The 16,415-nt window shown below is 46.6% G+C and overlaps 1 protein-coding gene across 2 annotated transcripts in view; it reads right to left on the bottom strand.

Moving 5' to 3' along the window:
* Positions 1 to 16,415, bottom strand: part of LOC121282287 (N-fatty-acyl-amino acid synthase/hydrolase PM20D1-like) — a 117,209-nt gene that overhangs the window by 28,668 nt on the left and 72,126 nt on the right. For both annotated transcript variants that reach the window (XM_041195932.1, XM_041195931.1), the window contains exons 8-9: positions 11,092 to 11,170; positions 1,008 to 1,079 (exon numbers count right to left, since the gene is read on the bottom strand). In XM_041195932.1, coding sequence (XP_041051866.1) covers positions 1,008 to 1,079; positions 11,092 to 11,170 — 151 coding nt within the window. The remainder of the gene's footprint in view (positions 1 to 1,007; positions 1,080 to 11,091; positions 11,171 to 16,415) is intronic.

The raw sequence follows: 16,415 nt of genomic DNA, 5'->3' as shown, positions 1-16,415 counted from the left end.
CCCCTTAGACGGCATGAATACTGTAAAATTATTTCCAAGATACTGGGATGTGCTCATTAACATTGATAATAAGAATCGGCAATCGGAGGCATTTGCTTAGTTAAAGTACGGGGTTGGAATTTTGCTTGTGGGTCCTGGTCCTGTTGTTAGAAGGAAATGCGGTTGGAAACCCAGGCACACCGTCAGGGATCCAGAGGGTGATTTTGGAGAAAGTGACCAATTAAGTGGCCGCTTGAGTGAGCTATGTCCAATTAAGGAGGGCGGGTGGGCTCCTGAGGCTTGAGGATGGGGTTCAGTGTCTCCCTGTCTTTTCAGCCCATCACTGCAAAGAAACGAAAGAATGAATGGTAACATTTTTCCATTACAGCCGTGTAACTACTGTGTGTCCATTTGGCTCGGTAAATGCCCAATTGCCTCTGAGTCAGAAGGTTGTCGATTCAAAATTCCCTCCAGGTTCATGAGTCTCAGGTCTAGTCTAATAAATGTGAGGTGGGAGCTGCTGATGCAGGTGGGAAAAACAGTGGACGCCTCAAGATGGAGGCGTTGTCTGAAGAGCTCTTACAAATTTTTAAAGACATTGAGGGTCAGCTGCAAGGCCATCGACATGGAGTGGCCGCAGGAGTAGCTCTACGCTGTGGCAAGTGCGGGGTGGGGGCAGGGCTCCTTAGGCTAGCGGAGTGCCGTATCTCCCCGCCAATCGTCTGCCGCCTCCACCCCCTGGCTGTACTTCAGCTGGCGTCTGCAAAGCAGCCCTAACAGGCCCTCTGCGCGTCATAATTGGCTACCGCGGGCAGGTAGCTGTCACCCTCGCCGCTAATCTGTGCTCCGTGAAAACTGTCTGGTGGCTGACCACGGACCGGTGACCGGCACACCAGCTGGTAATGGCAAACTGTAGGCCTGCCTGCCTCCAATCCCACCTCTGTAACTGAATGAAAATTAAAGACAGGAGTTCCCATTTAGGGTCACGCCCCCACCCCACCCCCCCGCTCAATTAATATTGGGAATACCTCTTCCATTGTGTGCACAGGGTGGAGGCGGAAATTCACTGTCGCCCTCGCGAAAGGAGCAATCACGTTTGCCTGAACAGGAAGAAAAAAGAGAAAACAATTGGAGTAGAAGTTATAGAGAACGCGAAGCACCGACGCTATTTACACAATGGCGTCGCAAACTCGGGACCTACACAACAGGATTTGTTCCACGTCAGCTTCAGGTACCCTGGATCACAGTAAAGGAGGACCGAGTACGTGAGAGAAATCATCATCCTTTCGGAAGCTGACGCGAATAAAAAGGTCCACATGGTCGAGACTGGCAGTGCCAGCGTCTGCAGCCATTTTGTCGGTTCGATTGTACTTACTGGGACTCAGTAACTAGAGTATAATGGGTGACGGGTGTGACGCAGCCTAAAGGAAGCAGAAAACGCTGGAAATACTCAGCAGGTCAGGCAGCATCTGCAGAGTGAGGAACAGAGTTAGCCTTTCAGGTCGATGACCTTTGTCAGGTGCTGCCACACCTATTGAGTTTTTTCCGGCATTTTCCCTTTTTAGACCATAAGACATGGGAGCCAATCGGCCCATCGAGTCTGCCCCGCCATTCAATCATGGCTGATAAGTTTCTCAACCCCATTCTCCCGCCTTCTCCCCGTAACCTTTGATCCCCCTTACCAATCAAGAACCTATCTATCTCGGTCTTAAATACACTCAATGACCTGGCCTCCACAGGCTTCTGTGGCAATGAATTCCATAGATTCACCACTCATTGACTAAAGAAGTTTCTCCTCATCTTTGTTCCCTTTACTCTGAGGCTGTGCCCTCGGGTCCTAGTCTCTCCTACCAATGGAAACATCTTCCCCAAGTCCACTCTATCCAGGCCTTTCAGTATTCTGTAAGTTTCAATCAGATCCCCCCTCATCCTTCTAAACTCCATCGAGTATAGACCCAGAGTCCTCAAACGTTCCTCATTTTTATTTCAGACTCCCAGCATCTGCAGTATTTTTGCTCTTGTATTAGTACGATAGTACCTGCTTTGCCTCCCCAGGCCAAGCTGTGACATGGCGAGGCCTAACTGAGAGATGGCCAACTCTCCCTTTTCCAACCTCTCCAGATTCCTGCTCTATGATTGCCGGGGTCATTCAGAGCCCTTTCAGAATTTTATGCTGCAGGGTTTAGCGGACGTCCACCCAGGAGCAACCCATTGCTTACGACAGACTCCAGGTGAGGATTCCCTTTCGAGACACTGGTGATCAGTCACCTGGATTACGCTGTTGATCCTGAGCAAGGAACGTGGCCCAGGGTCACAAAGGGTTCAAGTTGAACTAAAATAAAAGTAAAATTCTGTGGGTGCTGGTGATCTGAAATAAAGACAGGGAGTGCTGGAAGAAAATCAGCAGCTCTGGGAGCACCTGTGGACGGAGAAACAGAGTTAACGTTTTGAATCCAATGTCACTCGTCTTTGGAACTTTATTTCAGGCTGAAATCCTCCTTTAACACATGTCAGATGGTGATCAGGCAAGGGCTTTAGATTTAAAATCATCGGCAAAACACCAAGATCCTGAAATTCTTTTCACTCAACAAGATGTTGGGACCTGGAATGTTCTACCTGAAAAAGTGGCGTAAGCCGATTCCATAAATAATTTTAAAATGGGGCTAGACAGGCGCTTGAGTGTGAGGATTTTACAGGGTTACAGACCAATGGTGTGGCCTCTGCATGGGACTAAGCATGATAGCACTTTCAAAGGGCTGGCACAGACACGATGGGCTGAATGATCCCCTACTGCACTGTAAATTTCTATATGATGCTCTAAATCTCCTCCCTAAAAGGTTCATATCATTCAATCTGGTGTTGACTGCAGTGTCCCTATGTTAATGCTGGTGGAGTTGCTGAATGATTAGAAGTCATTGGAATCGAAATTCATTTGCAGCTGAAACCAATGTGATTTACACTACAGAACAGAGATGCCCGAGGGCTGTTCTAAATTGGTTGTTCTGTCATAACTGTGACAAACTGTAGGTACTAACTGAGCATAACGAAGCAGCTCTGACCATCCAGTTCTAATGAAAGCTCATTTATCTGAACCGTTATCTCTTGTTTCACTCTCTGCCCATGTTACCAGGGCCAGCTGGACACGTCCAGCAGTTTCTGTTTCTATTTACACTCAGCCCAACCCTGCTAAATTTACAGCAATTTGTAGATTGTAATCCTGCTGGTAATAATTGGCTGATTTGATGTGGCTATAATCTGTACTTACATCCAATAAAACACTGGAAACATACAAGCATCTGAATAACCATCATAAACATAACAGAGAGAGCAGAGCTTGCCTTACAGAAAAGAGAAGTGGGAATTGATTGGTTAACCCTAAGGAAATCTTGCACATTGAACACATTCTTTGAATTTTCCAATAAGTAAAACTGACATGAGAAGAATAGGCAATCCTATCATTGCTTGTTGCCCTGAAGCTTCCTGTCCACCTCTGATCCGCCTTTTTCTGCCTTCTTGTCTATCCCCGACCCACTTTCCTCTGCGTGACCCCCTAATGCAGGACCCCCCCCACCCCCTGCACCCCCCGCCCCCCCCGCCTTTCTACCTTTGTCTCTCTCTGGAGCCGGTCAAAGGGCTGAATTTTACAGGCCACCTGTAGGCAATGCAAGCCCGGTGGGTGGACCTGTAAAATAGGGGCACTGTGCCATCAGCAGTGTGCCCAGCCCTGCCGTGAAGATGCAGGGAGGGGCAGCCGCCTGCGGGCCAATGGAGGCCCTTGAGTGGGCAACTCATACTCACTTCAGGACCTTTTCCCATCGCTGGTCCAATTAATGGTTGGTGTGAAAGGTCTGTGCCCAACCTCTAGTGGCTGGTTGAACCCTGTGGGGCTGCTGGGTAGTCAAAGGAGGTGGGGTGGGGGGGGGGGTGGGTGGGGGAGGGGGTAAAGGCCGCCTTTCCAGGCCCCTGGTGCCAATCCACATTTTTCTCCCCCCACCCCACCCTACTCCCACCCTGTCTAACATACACCCCTCAAACCCATCACTGGGGCCAGAGTAGCAGGTCCCAGCGAGATCCTGGACCAAGCTCTAGATCTGAGTCCATTCCTGGATGTCTCCTTGATGTCCTCAGTGCAACTTCTGGGAGCAGCCAACGCTTCTGGGAGCACTGTCAGCGTTGGAGAGCAGCCGGCCTCTGATTGGCTGGCAGCTCTATGCGCTAGGACGTCCTGATCCAGAACGGTGGAAGTCCTGCCTCCAGCCGAGTGACAGCCAATGGCTTGTTAAATGGTTGCAGGGTAGATGGCACGCTCCCACCCCAACCCCACCCCAAATGTCAGCGTAGAGCTGACATGCTCCACACTGACCCCCCCCACAGCCATAAAGCACCGCGGGGCGGCTTATTGACGGCCGGGTCGGATTTGCCGACCCATCAGTCCCAGCAGCGCCAGGAAGGTCATCACGGGGGCCGTTGCCGGAACTGCAGAAGGAAACGGAGGTCAAGGGCCACGGGCTCCTGCAGCAGGTAAGTTTGGGGTCTTGGGTCAGGAGGGATTGGGTAGGTCAGGGAGGGGTTGGGGGAGTGGGGGCGGGGAAGGGTAGGGTTTAAGGGAGGTAGCGTGTCGGAAGGAAGGGAGGTTTCGACTCATGGGGGGGAGGGTGTGGTGGGGGGGGAGCTGCCCCACAATTGGCAAAAGGCAGCCCCCGAACAGCGACCCTCTCCTTGCGTCCCGCCCTTTAAACAGGTAAGTGAAGAAACTGAGCTTCCCGCTCCCACCCTGCTCCCTACACCAAACGTTTTATGGCGCGGGTGGTGTATTATCAGGGCCAATTGGCTTGGTAACAAACCGAATTGACCCTTGATTGTTCATTTAAATATGGCGGGTGGGCTGCAGATATCGGCTCCCAGCCTCACCAGCAACACCCCCCCCCCTCCCCTGTATTATATGGTGAGGGGAGCCTGGGGGTGGGGGTGGGCAGGTAGGTGGTGGGATGGGTGCCCACCCCATTTTACGCTCCCCCCCCCCCCCTCCCCCACCAAATGGGAAACACGCCTGCCAGGCGCATGTAAAATTCAGCCCGTTGGGCGTAAGGAAACTTTGGAGGGAGGTTTAAATGCGCAAACTACCTAATCCTCCTTTGGAATATCATGGCATGCTGAAGTGAATGGACTTTTGAAGGGATCGCCGTGTATCACGGCCCTGCCCCCACCACAAGGTGGATGTAAAATTCTGTCCCACGTTATCCGTGAAGTAATTATGGTGCATAACGTTCCAGCCATTCTTCTCTGTACTCTAATCTTTGCAGTTTCAGCAGATTCACGGTCAGAAAGTCAGCACCAACCTGATGGGCTGAATTGTCTCCTCTTGTTGTGCACTGCTCTATGATTCAGCGATTGTAAATAGTGAGTGATTTTCATGATGGCAATCGAATTGAAGTGTTCAACTGAGATTCAAAATCACGAAAGCTCAGTTTGTAGCAAATTGCCTGAACCTTCATTCAATTATAATGAAAACACAAGGTGCACCTTGATGTAATTATCACAGTTTGATTGAGAACTATTTTACTATCAATTACCAGTAAAAATTATGGTCAGCGTTTGAAGACGATGCCTCATGCAATATTAAGCTACCCAGTTCAGAATGACCCAGGTTCAACAACATGTCTTTGCTGAATCAACTCACCGCTTTGCACATAATAACGGGGCTTCAGGGATGGTCTGGGGAAGGGGACCTTTAAACAATCAGGGTTCTGATTACTGAATGATTGACTCTTGCTGGAAGTTGTCTTTGTGAGGCTGTCAGCTGAGAAAACCTCCGTAGTCGAATAGCTCATATACAAATGGTTACTCAGGTGACGTACTGGGGGGCTACTGACATCAATGGAACTTTACCCACGTCAAGAGTCAAAAGCTTCAGGAGAGGAGAAAATTGCAGTGCGGGGACAAGCCTTTAAAAATCAAAAGCCAGAGTTACATATTCTCCTCTGTGAGAATGGATTTTGCATAATATTTTTGGGAAGTACGGTGTTATTTTGTGAAGAAAGGCTGTGAGTCTGTGTGTCAATTATTTGATTAAGCTGGGGAAAGGTTACTGGAGGCAGCATGTCTGGAAGGTTTAAGACATGAAAGGATAGAGGGGCTATGTTTGAGAATTTGTAATAAGATATAATGGGGTGGGGGGAGTGGTTTGAGGTAAATAGGTTGGATCTACTATTTTCAATAAGTTGAGAATTCGTTTGAGTATCAAAGGGAAGTCAGAGGTTACAAGAAACATTTTTGAATCTTACAGGAGCTCCATGGGTAAATAGAAGAGGATATATTACATTTTATTGAACCAAAAGTAGAGACAAAATAGAAACATGAAAGATTTTCTATTTGGGAGGAATAGAGTTTCAAAGAGGTGTGAGAACAATGGAACCTGAGATGAAAGACGGGGGAAAAAAGGTATTTTAGTATTACTGTGGAGAGCTCAGGGACTGGCAGTTGGCTGTTGTTTGTTGGCTGTGTGAGGAAGATCTCCTGGAAACAGCTCTAGGCTGGCAGAAAGATGCAGTTTGAATCAGCTATCCAGTCAAGCTAGAAAAGACCTGGGCTGAAAAAAGCAATCTTGTTCTGAAGTCTTGGGTTTTCACAACAGAGCGGAAGAGAATTAAGAGGTCGTGTGGTATGCCTTTATTAAAGCAACAGCAGTTTTCCTTGGGTAATATTACTGGATTTTTATAGTTAAACATCGATAACAGAGTTTACTAGTGGGTCTGACCCATTAGGGAGTCTTTTAGGGGAATGTTTCATAAGACTAATCTTAAGTGAGTAACTGTAATCTTGTGTGCTTAAGTTTTCTTTTCCTTCTTGTTAATAAAACTTTTACTTTTCATTTTTAAAAATCCCAGAAGTGTCGCTGGACTTCTTGCTGCTGAGGTCAGTACATTTTCATCTCGTTTTCAGAATATAAAAAAAAGTTTCCTTCTGGGATTTGGTTTGCTTAGCAATTAACATCTGCTGTGGTCACAACACCTTCAAACCACCAAACTTTTTGCCATGATCCAACAGCACTAGTAGATAAGAAGAGCTTCCCATATTCTCTGTTGCAGCCCAGTATCCAATTGTGTTATAGATCCATTTACAACGCATGATACCAGATACACCAACACATGCAAAAAGGTCCCATGGAAAAAAAATGGTTGTGAGAGTGGGCAGGCCATCCAGAATTGTGGGGGTGGGGGGGGGTCACATGATAAAACCACCAAGACTACATCCAACTAGAGCTGCCAACCCTAACTCTGTTAGGATTCTCTGCAGCGACTCTGTATGCAAACAGCTGATACCTGTGTCATTACTCTCATCTGACACTTGCTTCAGGGTTGTTAATCTTCCTGTTGGGCGCATGATTCCTGGTGAGGGGTGGAGTGTGGGGCGAGGAGAGAAGGTAGAGTGTGGTATCTTGGGGCTGAGTCTCAGGTCAGAACCTTACACCTGACGTTGCTGGTGGAAGCCAGGAGAGAGAGAGAGAGAGAGAGAAAGAGAGAGAGAGAGACTACTCAACAGTGTCCATGACAACAATTAGAGTAAAGTTTTTCAAAGAAAAACTGGACCTTCCTTCCCCACCCCCTGGTGCCATGTAGACTCCTGGGAGTTGCAAAAAAAAAAAGGCCAATTGGGGGAGGAGCACAAAATCAGGAAAATTGCTCTCCGGTGACGGAAGTTAGTCAATTTGTACACATCCAGAATGTTCTTTTATTTTGTTCCTACTTCTTGCACGACAGGATCTCCACCTCAGAAAGGAATCAGTCCAACTCTCTCTTAAAGATACACAATGAGTCAGCACTCACCACACAGCCTAGCCACTTGTTCAATGGGTCTTTAAAGAGGTCAGGGGAAATACTCAGAGCACAAAGCTCTATCCCATAAATTTCAGTAGTATGTTTATCTGAACTGCCTCCAGCCTCTTCCTTGCATTACATTATGAGGATTTGGGCAGAAATCCAGGATATAAACTCAGTGGAGGCTATAATGCTGTAAATGGCCATAATCCCATATAAACTCATGAGCATAAACACAATTTTTAAAAATTCAATGATGGGATGTGGGTGCCACTGGCTAGGCCAGCATTTATTGCCCATCTCTAATTGTCCTGGAGAAAGTGGTGGTGAGCTGCCTTCTTGAGCCATTGCAGTCCCTCTGGTGTAGGTACACCCACAGTGCTGTCCTGGATGGTGTCAAGCTTCTTGAGTGCTGTGGGAGCTGCACTCATCCCAGGTAAGTGGACAGTATTCCATCACACTCCGGACTTGTGCCTTGTAGATGGCGGACAGGCTTTGAGGAGTCAGGGGGTGAGTCATTCACCATAGGATTCCCAGTCTCTGACCTGCTCTTGTTGCCACAGTATTTATATGGCTAGTCCAGTTCAGTTTCTGGTCAATGGTAACCCCTAGGGTATTGATAGTGGGGGATTCAGCAATGGTAAAACCATTGAACATCAAGGGGCGATAATTAGATCCTCGCTTGTTGGATGGTCATTACCTGGCACTTGTGTGGTTACTTGCCACTTGTCAGCCCAAGCCTGGACGTTGTCCAGGTCTTACTGCATTTGGACTGCCTCGGTATCTGAGGAGTCATGAATGATGAACATTGTGCAATCATCAGCGCACATCCCCACCTGGTGACCTTATGATGGAAGGAAGGTCATTGATGAAGCAGCTGAAGATGGTTGGGTCGAGGACACTACCCTGAGGAACTCCTGCAGTAATGTCCTGGAGGTGACATGAGTGACCTCCAACAACCACAACCATCTTCCTTTGTGCTGGGTATGATTCTAACCAGCAAAGAGTTTTCCCCCTGATTTACATTGGCTTCAGTTTTGCTAGGGCTCCTTGATGTCACACTCAGTCAAATGCTGCCTTGATGTCAAGGGCAGTCGCTCTCACCTCAGCTCTGGAGTTCAGCTCTTTTGCTCATTTTTGAACCAAGACTGCAATGAGGTCAGGAGCTGAGTGAATCCGGTCGAACCCAAACTGAACGGCAGTGAGCAGGTTATTGATAAGCAAGTGCCGCTTGTTAGTACTTGTAATAATTATGGTTTTGTTAACTGTTGGTGGCATCTTTAAGAATAGTCCTGTGATGTAAGATCACATGATCTGTGTAAACTAGTGTGTTAGCGGCGGCCGGTTACCTCCACAGTCAATGCAGAGATAGAGATGGGGTTGAAAGCGCACGTGTAGTTGCTTGATGAAAGAGAACCCCCTGCAAGTTCCCCTCCAAGTCACACACCATTCTGGCTTGGAATATATCACAGAATCACACCGTACAGAAGAGGCCCTTTGGCCCATCCAGTCTGCACCGACACATGAGAAACACCTAACCTACCGATCTAATCCCATTTACCAGCACTTGGCCCATAGCCTTGAATATATCATGGTTCCTTTACTGTCACCCAGTCGAAAACCTGGACTTCCTTTCCTAACAGCACTGAGGTTGTACCTACAGCAGATGGACTACAAGGAGTTCAAGAAGGTGGCTCACCACCACTTTCTCGAGGGCAATTGTGGATCGGCAACAAATGCTCGCCTAGCCAGTGATGTTCGCATCCCACGAATGGAGAGAAAGCCATGATCTTACTGAATGATGGAACAGGCTTGAAGGGCCGTGTAGCTTACTCTTGCTCCCATTTCTTATGTTGTTATTTGCCACAAACCTCAGCTAATTTTTGGGGTCAAGGTCATTTGCATTAGTTCAGTACACTCCCTGGTTTCAGTCAGGCAAATGGCCTGGAAAGGAGGGGAAAAGAGGGGAAAGCAATCGCTTATGACAGACCTTGGAAACCTCTATTCTACTGTAGTTATTGCCGCATGGTCTGCAATCCCTCGCTTCCCCCTGCCCATAGGATTGCTGGATTTCAGAGGTGCACTGGTGTCCTGTAAACCCAGCGTTGTAAAGGTGCAAATTTTGGAAATTAGGGGCAGAAACTTTGGCTCGGTGAGCGGGGGCAGGGCCCGCTCGCTGAGGCATAAAATGACGTGAGGTGACATTGGGCTGCATGCCCACCAAACTGTCAAAGGCCTATTAAGGCCAGTTAACCATCAATTGAAACAATTAACTGAGCCGCCCGTCCAACCTTATGGTTAAAGAGCCCAGGCGGCCTTCGTATTTATCATGAAACCTCATCCACGGGTGGGATGAGGTCTCACGAAAGTTTTTAAAGTCTTGTAAGAATTTTAAATAAAATGAGTAGACATGCCTCGGCTCATGTGACAGTTTCACGTGAGGGGACATGTCGCAAAATTTTTTTTTCCCCCCCCCTTTATTAAATTTTATTGAACTTAAGCTAATCTCCCTGAGGCAACTCTGTGTCACGCTGGGCGGGCCTTAATTTGCCCGCCCGCCATGAAATGGCGGCGCCCAGCCAATCGTGGGCAGTGACCGGCTGCGCACCTGCTCCTGCCCAACTCCCCCGATGGGGAGAAGATTCTCCCCTAGGTAATTGTGACAGACTTTCCCTTATCACCCGACACCACTTCTAATGGACAACGTTGGAAGCTGGGGGGGGGGGGGGGGGGGGGGGGGGGGGTGGCGGAGGTGAGGGGGTGGTAGAGGAAAGCGGGCAGCGGGCAGTTTAAATTGGAACCATACTGGGGAGCTGTTAAAACCCAGGCTGCTGGACGGTCACTGGGGCTGGGCAGTGGAGTGTCTCGGGGAAACGTACTCCAGCCCAAGGAGCAAGGGGGCGAGATTCCAATCAAACCTCCAAAGGGGCATCAAATTTAGAAATTTAAATGGTTCTGCAGACAGCCAAAATCTTATAAAATATATCCCCCCAATTAAAAAAAAACATCGTACGGAAGAGATATCATATCCCACCATCCTTTACTGCTCTCACCTGGTATCTCTGCTAATTAATCGTGATTGATTCAGATTCTTTGACTATTAAAGTTCAGAACTGTCAAACTCTTCAGACAAATTAAAACCAAACCAAACGACTCGGGAGTTTTGACTGATGACTGACTGCAGCTTTAAAGAGCAAATGCACGAAGCTCCTCATAAATGTGACCAAAGCCAAACGCAGTCAAGAATATATACGTTAGATTCCTGAAGTACACTTTTATACTGTTGATTTTTTACCTTAACTCCAGCATGAAACTCTGTCACTGCAGTGGTCGTCCGGACAAGACTGTTCGTACTTGGTTTGTTCTCCATCATTCTATTACAAGGAGATATAAAATAAAACATAAGTTTTTTTTGCTTTCTGCTGTGTCCACCTATCAGGGAAGCAAGTGATAAAGTATAATCTACAGGATTCATTGCAGCACCTCATGAAAACATGAGAAAGTAAGAGGTAGGAGCAGGAGTGGGTTATACCACCCCTTGAGTCTGCTCTACCGTTTATTAAGATCATCAGTTCCATTTTCCTGCCCTTTCCTCATGTCCCTCGATTCCCCTGGTATCCAAAAACCAATACGTTCAGCAACTGAGCTCCCCACAGCCCTCCGAGGTAGAGAATGCCAAATGTTCGCAACCCTCCGAGTGAAGACATTTTTCCCTCATCTTGGTCCTAAATTGTTGACCCCTCATCCTGAGATTATGACCCCTTGCTCTAGACTCTTCAGCCAGAGGGAAACAACTTCTCACCCTCTACTCTGTCAAGCTCTTTTGGGATCGTGTATGCTTCACTGAGATCACCTCTCATTCTTCTAAACTCCAGAGAACATAGGCCCATTCTACTCAATCTCTCCTCAGCGGAAACCCTCTCAACCCAGAATTTCACCTCACCAAACTTCCTTCAGTATCTGCCACCTCCTCCCCCAATGACCTTAACCACCAGAAGCAGCAATGGTGTAGGAACACCATCACCTCTCAGATCCCAGTCCGAGTCCCACACAATTTCCTAACTTGGACATGTATCACCGTTCCTTTATTGTTATTGGGCCAACATCCTGGAATTCGCCATTGTGAAAGCCCCGGCAATGAGACTCGCAGTGCAAAGTGGTAGCTCAAAACCACCTTCTCAAGGTAATTTCATTTTTGTATTCACATGGCTGGGAAAGCAGTTATGATTCAATGCCGAGGTTAACAAACCAATGCACTGGCTGCAGCTGGAGGAATGTGACTAGTTGTGATGCTATCAGGGATGGATCTCTCAGAACAGGAAGTTCAGTAGGCGGGCGATGGTCTGACTTGGATGACCACCGTCGTAGTTGGGAGAGAGACTAGCTCCTAGTGCTGCTCCTGTTAAAGTAAAGTTTCCAACTTGAAAACCTCCAAACTAATGCTGTCAAAAGGTGACTGATTCCCAGTCGCTGGGCTCCCTGGTAAATGGGTTCTCTCAGGGACAAAAAAACTGACAAACAGGACCTGCAACAAGACTATACCAGCTCAACATTGAAGGACTATCCTCAAGGTAATTAGGGATGGGTAATAGGTGCCAGCCTTGCCAGAATTGCCCAACATCAAATTAAAAAATAAACGCTAATTGGAAAAGTTCATAGGAACATAGGAACAGGAGAAGGCCATTCAGCCCGTCAAGCCAGCTCTGCCATTCAATACGATCATGGCTGATCATCCACTTCAATGCCTTTTTCCCAGTCTATCCCCATTTCCCTGAATGTCATTGGTATTTAGAAATCTGTCAATCTTTGCTTTAAACATATTCAATGACTGAGATTCCACAGCTCTGTGGGGTAGAGAATTCCAAAGATTCACAACCCTCTGAGTAAAGAGATTTCCCCGCATCTCGGTCCTAAGCGGCTTACCTCTTATTTTGAAATTGTTCCCCCTGGTTCTAGATTTCCCAACCAGGGGAAATATCTTATCTGTATCTACCCTGTCTATCCCTTTTTTCTAAGTTTTAATGAGATCGCCCCTTATTCTTTGAAACTCTAGAGAATACAGGCCGTTTCTCCAATCTCTCTTCACAGGACAGTCCTGCCATCCTGGGAACAAGTCTGGTGAACTCGCTCCATGGCAATAATATTCTTCCCAAGTGTTGTAGGGTGGCCGAGTTGTATTATTAATGATAGCGTTGATCTGTAGACACATCTTGGATGGAAACTTTAAGTTTATTTATAATATACTCAGCAGCAACTACACGTGTGCTTTCAACTGCAACTCTATCTCTACACTGACTGCTGAGATAGCTTGTGCTACTCTCCTATTGGTTACTACAGGTCATGTGATCTTGCCTCACACGCATTATTCTTGAAGGTACATTAAACACTAAATAAAAGCATAATTACTACATTCCACCCACTTTAACTCGTCTTCATATTATATTTACAAGTACATATTTTTCAAGACAACATAATATTTACACTGGGTAAGGAATTTACAGGTTCAGTCTTTCAGGTGGTTTCCTGGTACGTGTGGAACATCACAGCTCCACAACTTCAGATTCTTTGTCAGGAATCTCCTTTTCCGGAGTTGCCTGAACATCAGGTGCTTCGGTGGGTACCTGCAGTTCTGTATCCTTCAACTCTTACAGGAACATCAGACATGTCAGTCCTGGGTTGTGTATCCTCAACAGGAAATGCAGACCCGGTCACAGTCACTGTTGGAATCAAATCTTGGTGATTTGTTTCTCTCTTCCTTAAATGGCCCACATGTTTATGGATGATCCAGCCTTCCAACCCCACATGCTAAGATAGGGGTCCAGTCACCGCATTTATTTCACCCGGTAACCGCTTTGGTCCTTCCCCAAAGTTCTTCAGGTATACTGGCTCTCCCACGGTAAATTTCCTCTCACGACTATGCCAGTTGTATCTAGTTTTCTGGCTTCCCTGACTCCTTTCTATCTTCCCCTCCAAATTTGGCATAATTAAGCTCAATCTCATCCTGAGACGGCGTTTCAACAATAATTCGGCAGGTGTGACACCTGCTGTTGTGTGAGGGGTAGTCCTGTAATGAAAAAGAAAGTGTGCTAGCTTGGTTACCAAGGAATCACCAGTTAGCTTTTTCATGCCTGCCTTGAACGTTTGATTGGCCCTTTCAGTCAGTCCGTTTGAGGAAGGGTGGTACAGTGCATTTTTTACGAGTGATACTGTTGAAGCTGATAAACCGTTGAAACTCAGCACTTGTAAATGCCATGCCGTTATCGGAAACGACTACGCCTGGTAGTCTGTGATTGGCAAAACTCTGACCTAGTTTCTCAGTTGTAGCGGCCGACATTGATGACTTCACCTCATATACATCCAACCATTTGGAATGGGCATCGCCAGTGAGCAGAAACATTGTTCCCAGGAAAGGTCCAATGTAGTCAATGTGTAACTGCACATTCCTTTATGTCACTGGTATTTAGAAATCTGTCAATCTTTGCTTTAAACATATTCAATAACTGAGCTTCCACAGCTCTGCGTCTACCTGACCACTCCCATGGGTGTACCGGAGCTGTCGCTGGCAGCTTTTGCAGTTGCTGACATTGCACACAGTGCTTTACTAAACTCTCTATTTTGCCATCCATCCCAGGCCACCATAAATAGCTGTGTGCAATGGCCTTCATTCAGGAAATTCCTGGATGGGCACTGTGTAGTTCTATTAAAAGTGGTTCACTTCGCTTTGGAGGAGCTGTCACTCGTGCTCCCCACAATACCACATCCTGGCTGGTTATTTCACATCTTCTGTTGAAGTATGGTTTCATTTCATCAGACACAGGCTCCTGTGACCAACCCTGTAGCACTTGTTCTCGTACCTGAGATAGGGCTGGGTCCCGACTTGTCCATTCTCTGAACTGTTGAGCATATACCAGCGAAATTTAACAGTAAAATAAGTTCCTGTGGAACTGGGATGTGCTCATCATTTTCTTGTAAAGGCAAACGGCTAAGGGCATCGATGTTTGCGATTTGATTGCCAGGCCTATGTATGAAAGTGTATTCATACGCTGCCAGGATTAAGGCCCTATTAGTATTTCTGTATCTTCTTTTTATGTGTCTTCTTCTTCCTAGCACAGACTTTAATCTCGGCTTCCTTTTTGACTTCACCATTGGCCACACTTCTCTCAGATGCCAGCTCAACTTGCCTGAACTCAGTGGCTGAGTCCCCCAAACTTTCATTATTTGTCTGCTTCTTGGAAAATTCTGCAACTTTTTCTTCCAAAGCCTCTTTGGCTTCATTTAACTGATTCTTCACCTCTTCCGTCTTGTTTTTGTATTTGTTGGCTGCCTCCTGGAAAATTGAGCATCGTTGTGTCTTCTCTGCCAACTCATCCTTCAGTTTGTTCAGGGAAGTGCTGAATTCTCTCTGTTCTCTTCATACTTTTCCAGTGGTATAAACTTTGACCTGAGGGAATCTTGTCGTGTGTGAAGGTCTTTCAGCAGGTTTTCTGATTCCCTGCGAAGGTTGTTCACTTCGTCACGAACTCTGTCATCGAGCAGGGTCCCTTCGAGTTCCTTCTGCTGTTCTTCCAGGTTTTGGCTGAAGACAGCAAGCATTTCTTCAGGCTGTTGAGTCCTTACCCACTCCTTTTCCAAAACAGGAACACTTCCAGCTTCCTTTTGGAATCCCAGTGGCCAATCAAGGTTGATTTCCCTTAGCCAATTTCGCCCTAGAAGGCTTGGTCCTCTGCCTCTCAATACTAACACTGGTAGCTTTGCCGATTGGCTTCCATAATGGATAGTTAGTCTGCTTATGCCTTTTACTTGAATGTCTTCACCCGTATATGTTTTTAGCTTGGCAGCTTGTTCTAAGCTCAACTGATGTTCACCATTATTCAAATATCTGAAGGTATGTTTCCCAATTACTGTAGTGGAAGCTCCTGTGTCCACTTCCATTCTAACAGGTTTGCCATTTACTTTCACTGTGACAGATATTGGTTCTGTCCTTCCAACTTTCAGATTAAATGAGTAAATGACTGAATTTGTTGTTTCAGGTTCTTCTACATTGTAGATGTCATTGGGCTTCTTCTTTTGTTTATAAGCCTGCTTGAATCTTTCCTTGCACTGCCTCATCATATGTCCGCTTCTGTGACAATAGTAACATTCAATTTTTTGAAACTGCCAATTGCTAAAAGGCTTCTTGTTTCCCTCAATTAAAATTATTATTTGATTTTGCTGCTAAGGTATTTTTCTTTATTCTTTGGCTAGTGGGGCCTGTTTCCCACTTCTCGTAAGAGTCTCTTTTTATCACGCCTCTTTTGGCTGCAGTTTCCCACTCGATATGGAGGATGGCACCATTTTGCGCACCCTGTATTGCTTTTGAGTCTCTTACTGTGCTTTCCATGGTCAGTGCTATCTCTAGCACCTTCTTGAAATCCAGATTCACTTCGGACAATAATCTTTTCTGAATAGTGTCCTCTTTCACACCACACACTAAGCAATCTCTCAGCATATCATTACGAGTCGTACCGAACTCACAGTGTTCCATTAGCTGCTTGAGATTTGCCACATAGCATGCAATTGTCTCACCTTGCGTTCTACTTTGAGAATTAAACCTGAACCTCTGCATCGTGACTGAGAGCT

Source organism: Carcharodon carcharias, chromosome 9 (genome assembly GCF_017639515.1).
Source record: "Carcharodon carcharias isolate sCarCar2 chromosome 9, sCarCar2.pri, whole genome shotgun sequence".
Lineage (NCBI taxonomy): Eukaryota > Metazoa > Chordata > Chondrichthyes > Lamniformes > Lamnidae > Carcharodon > Carcharodon carcharias.
This window is presented reverse-complemented; position numbering and strand designations above follow the sequence as displayed.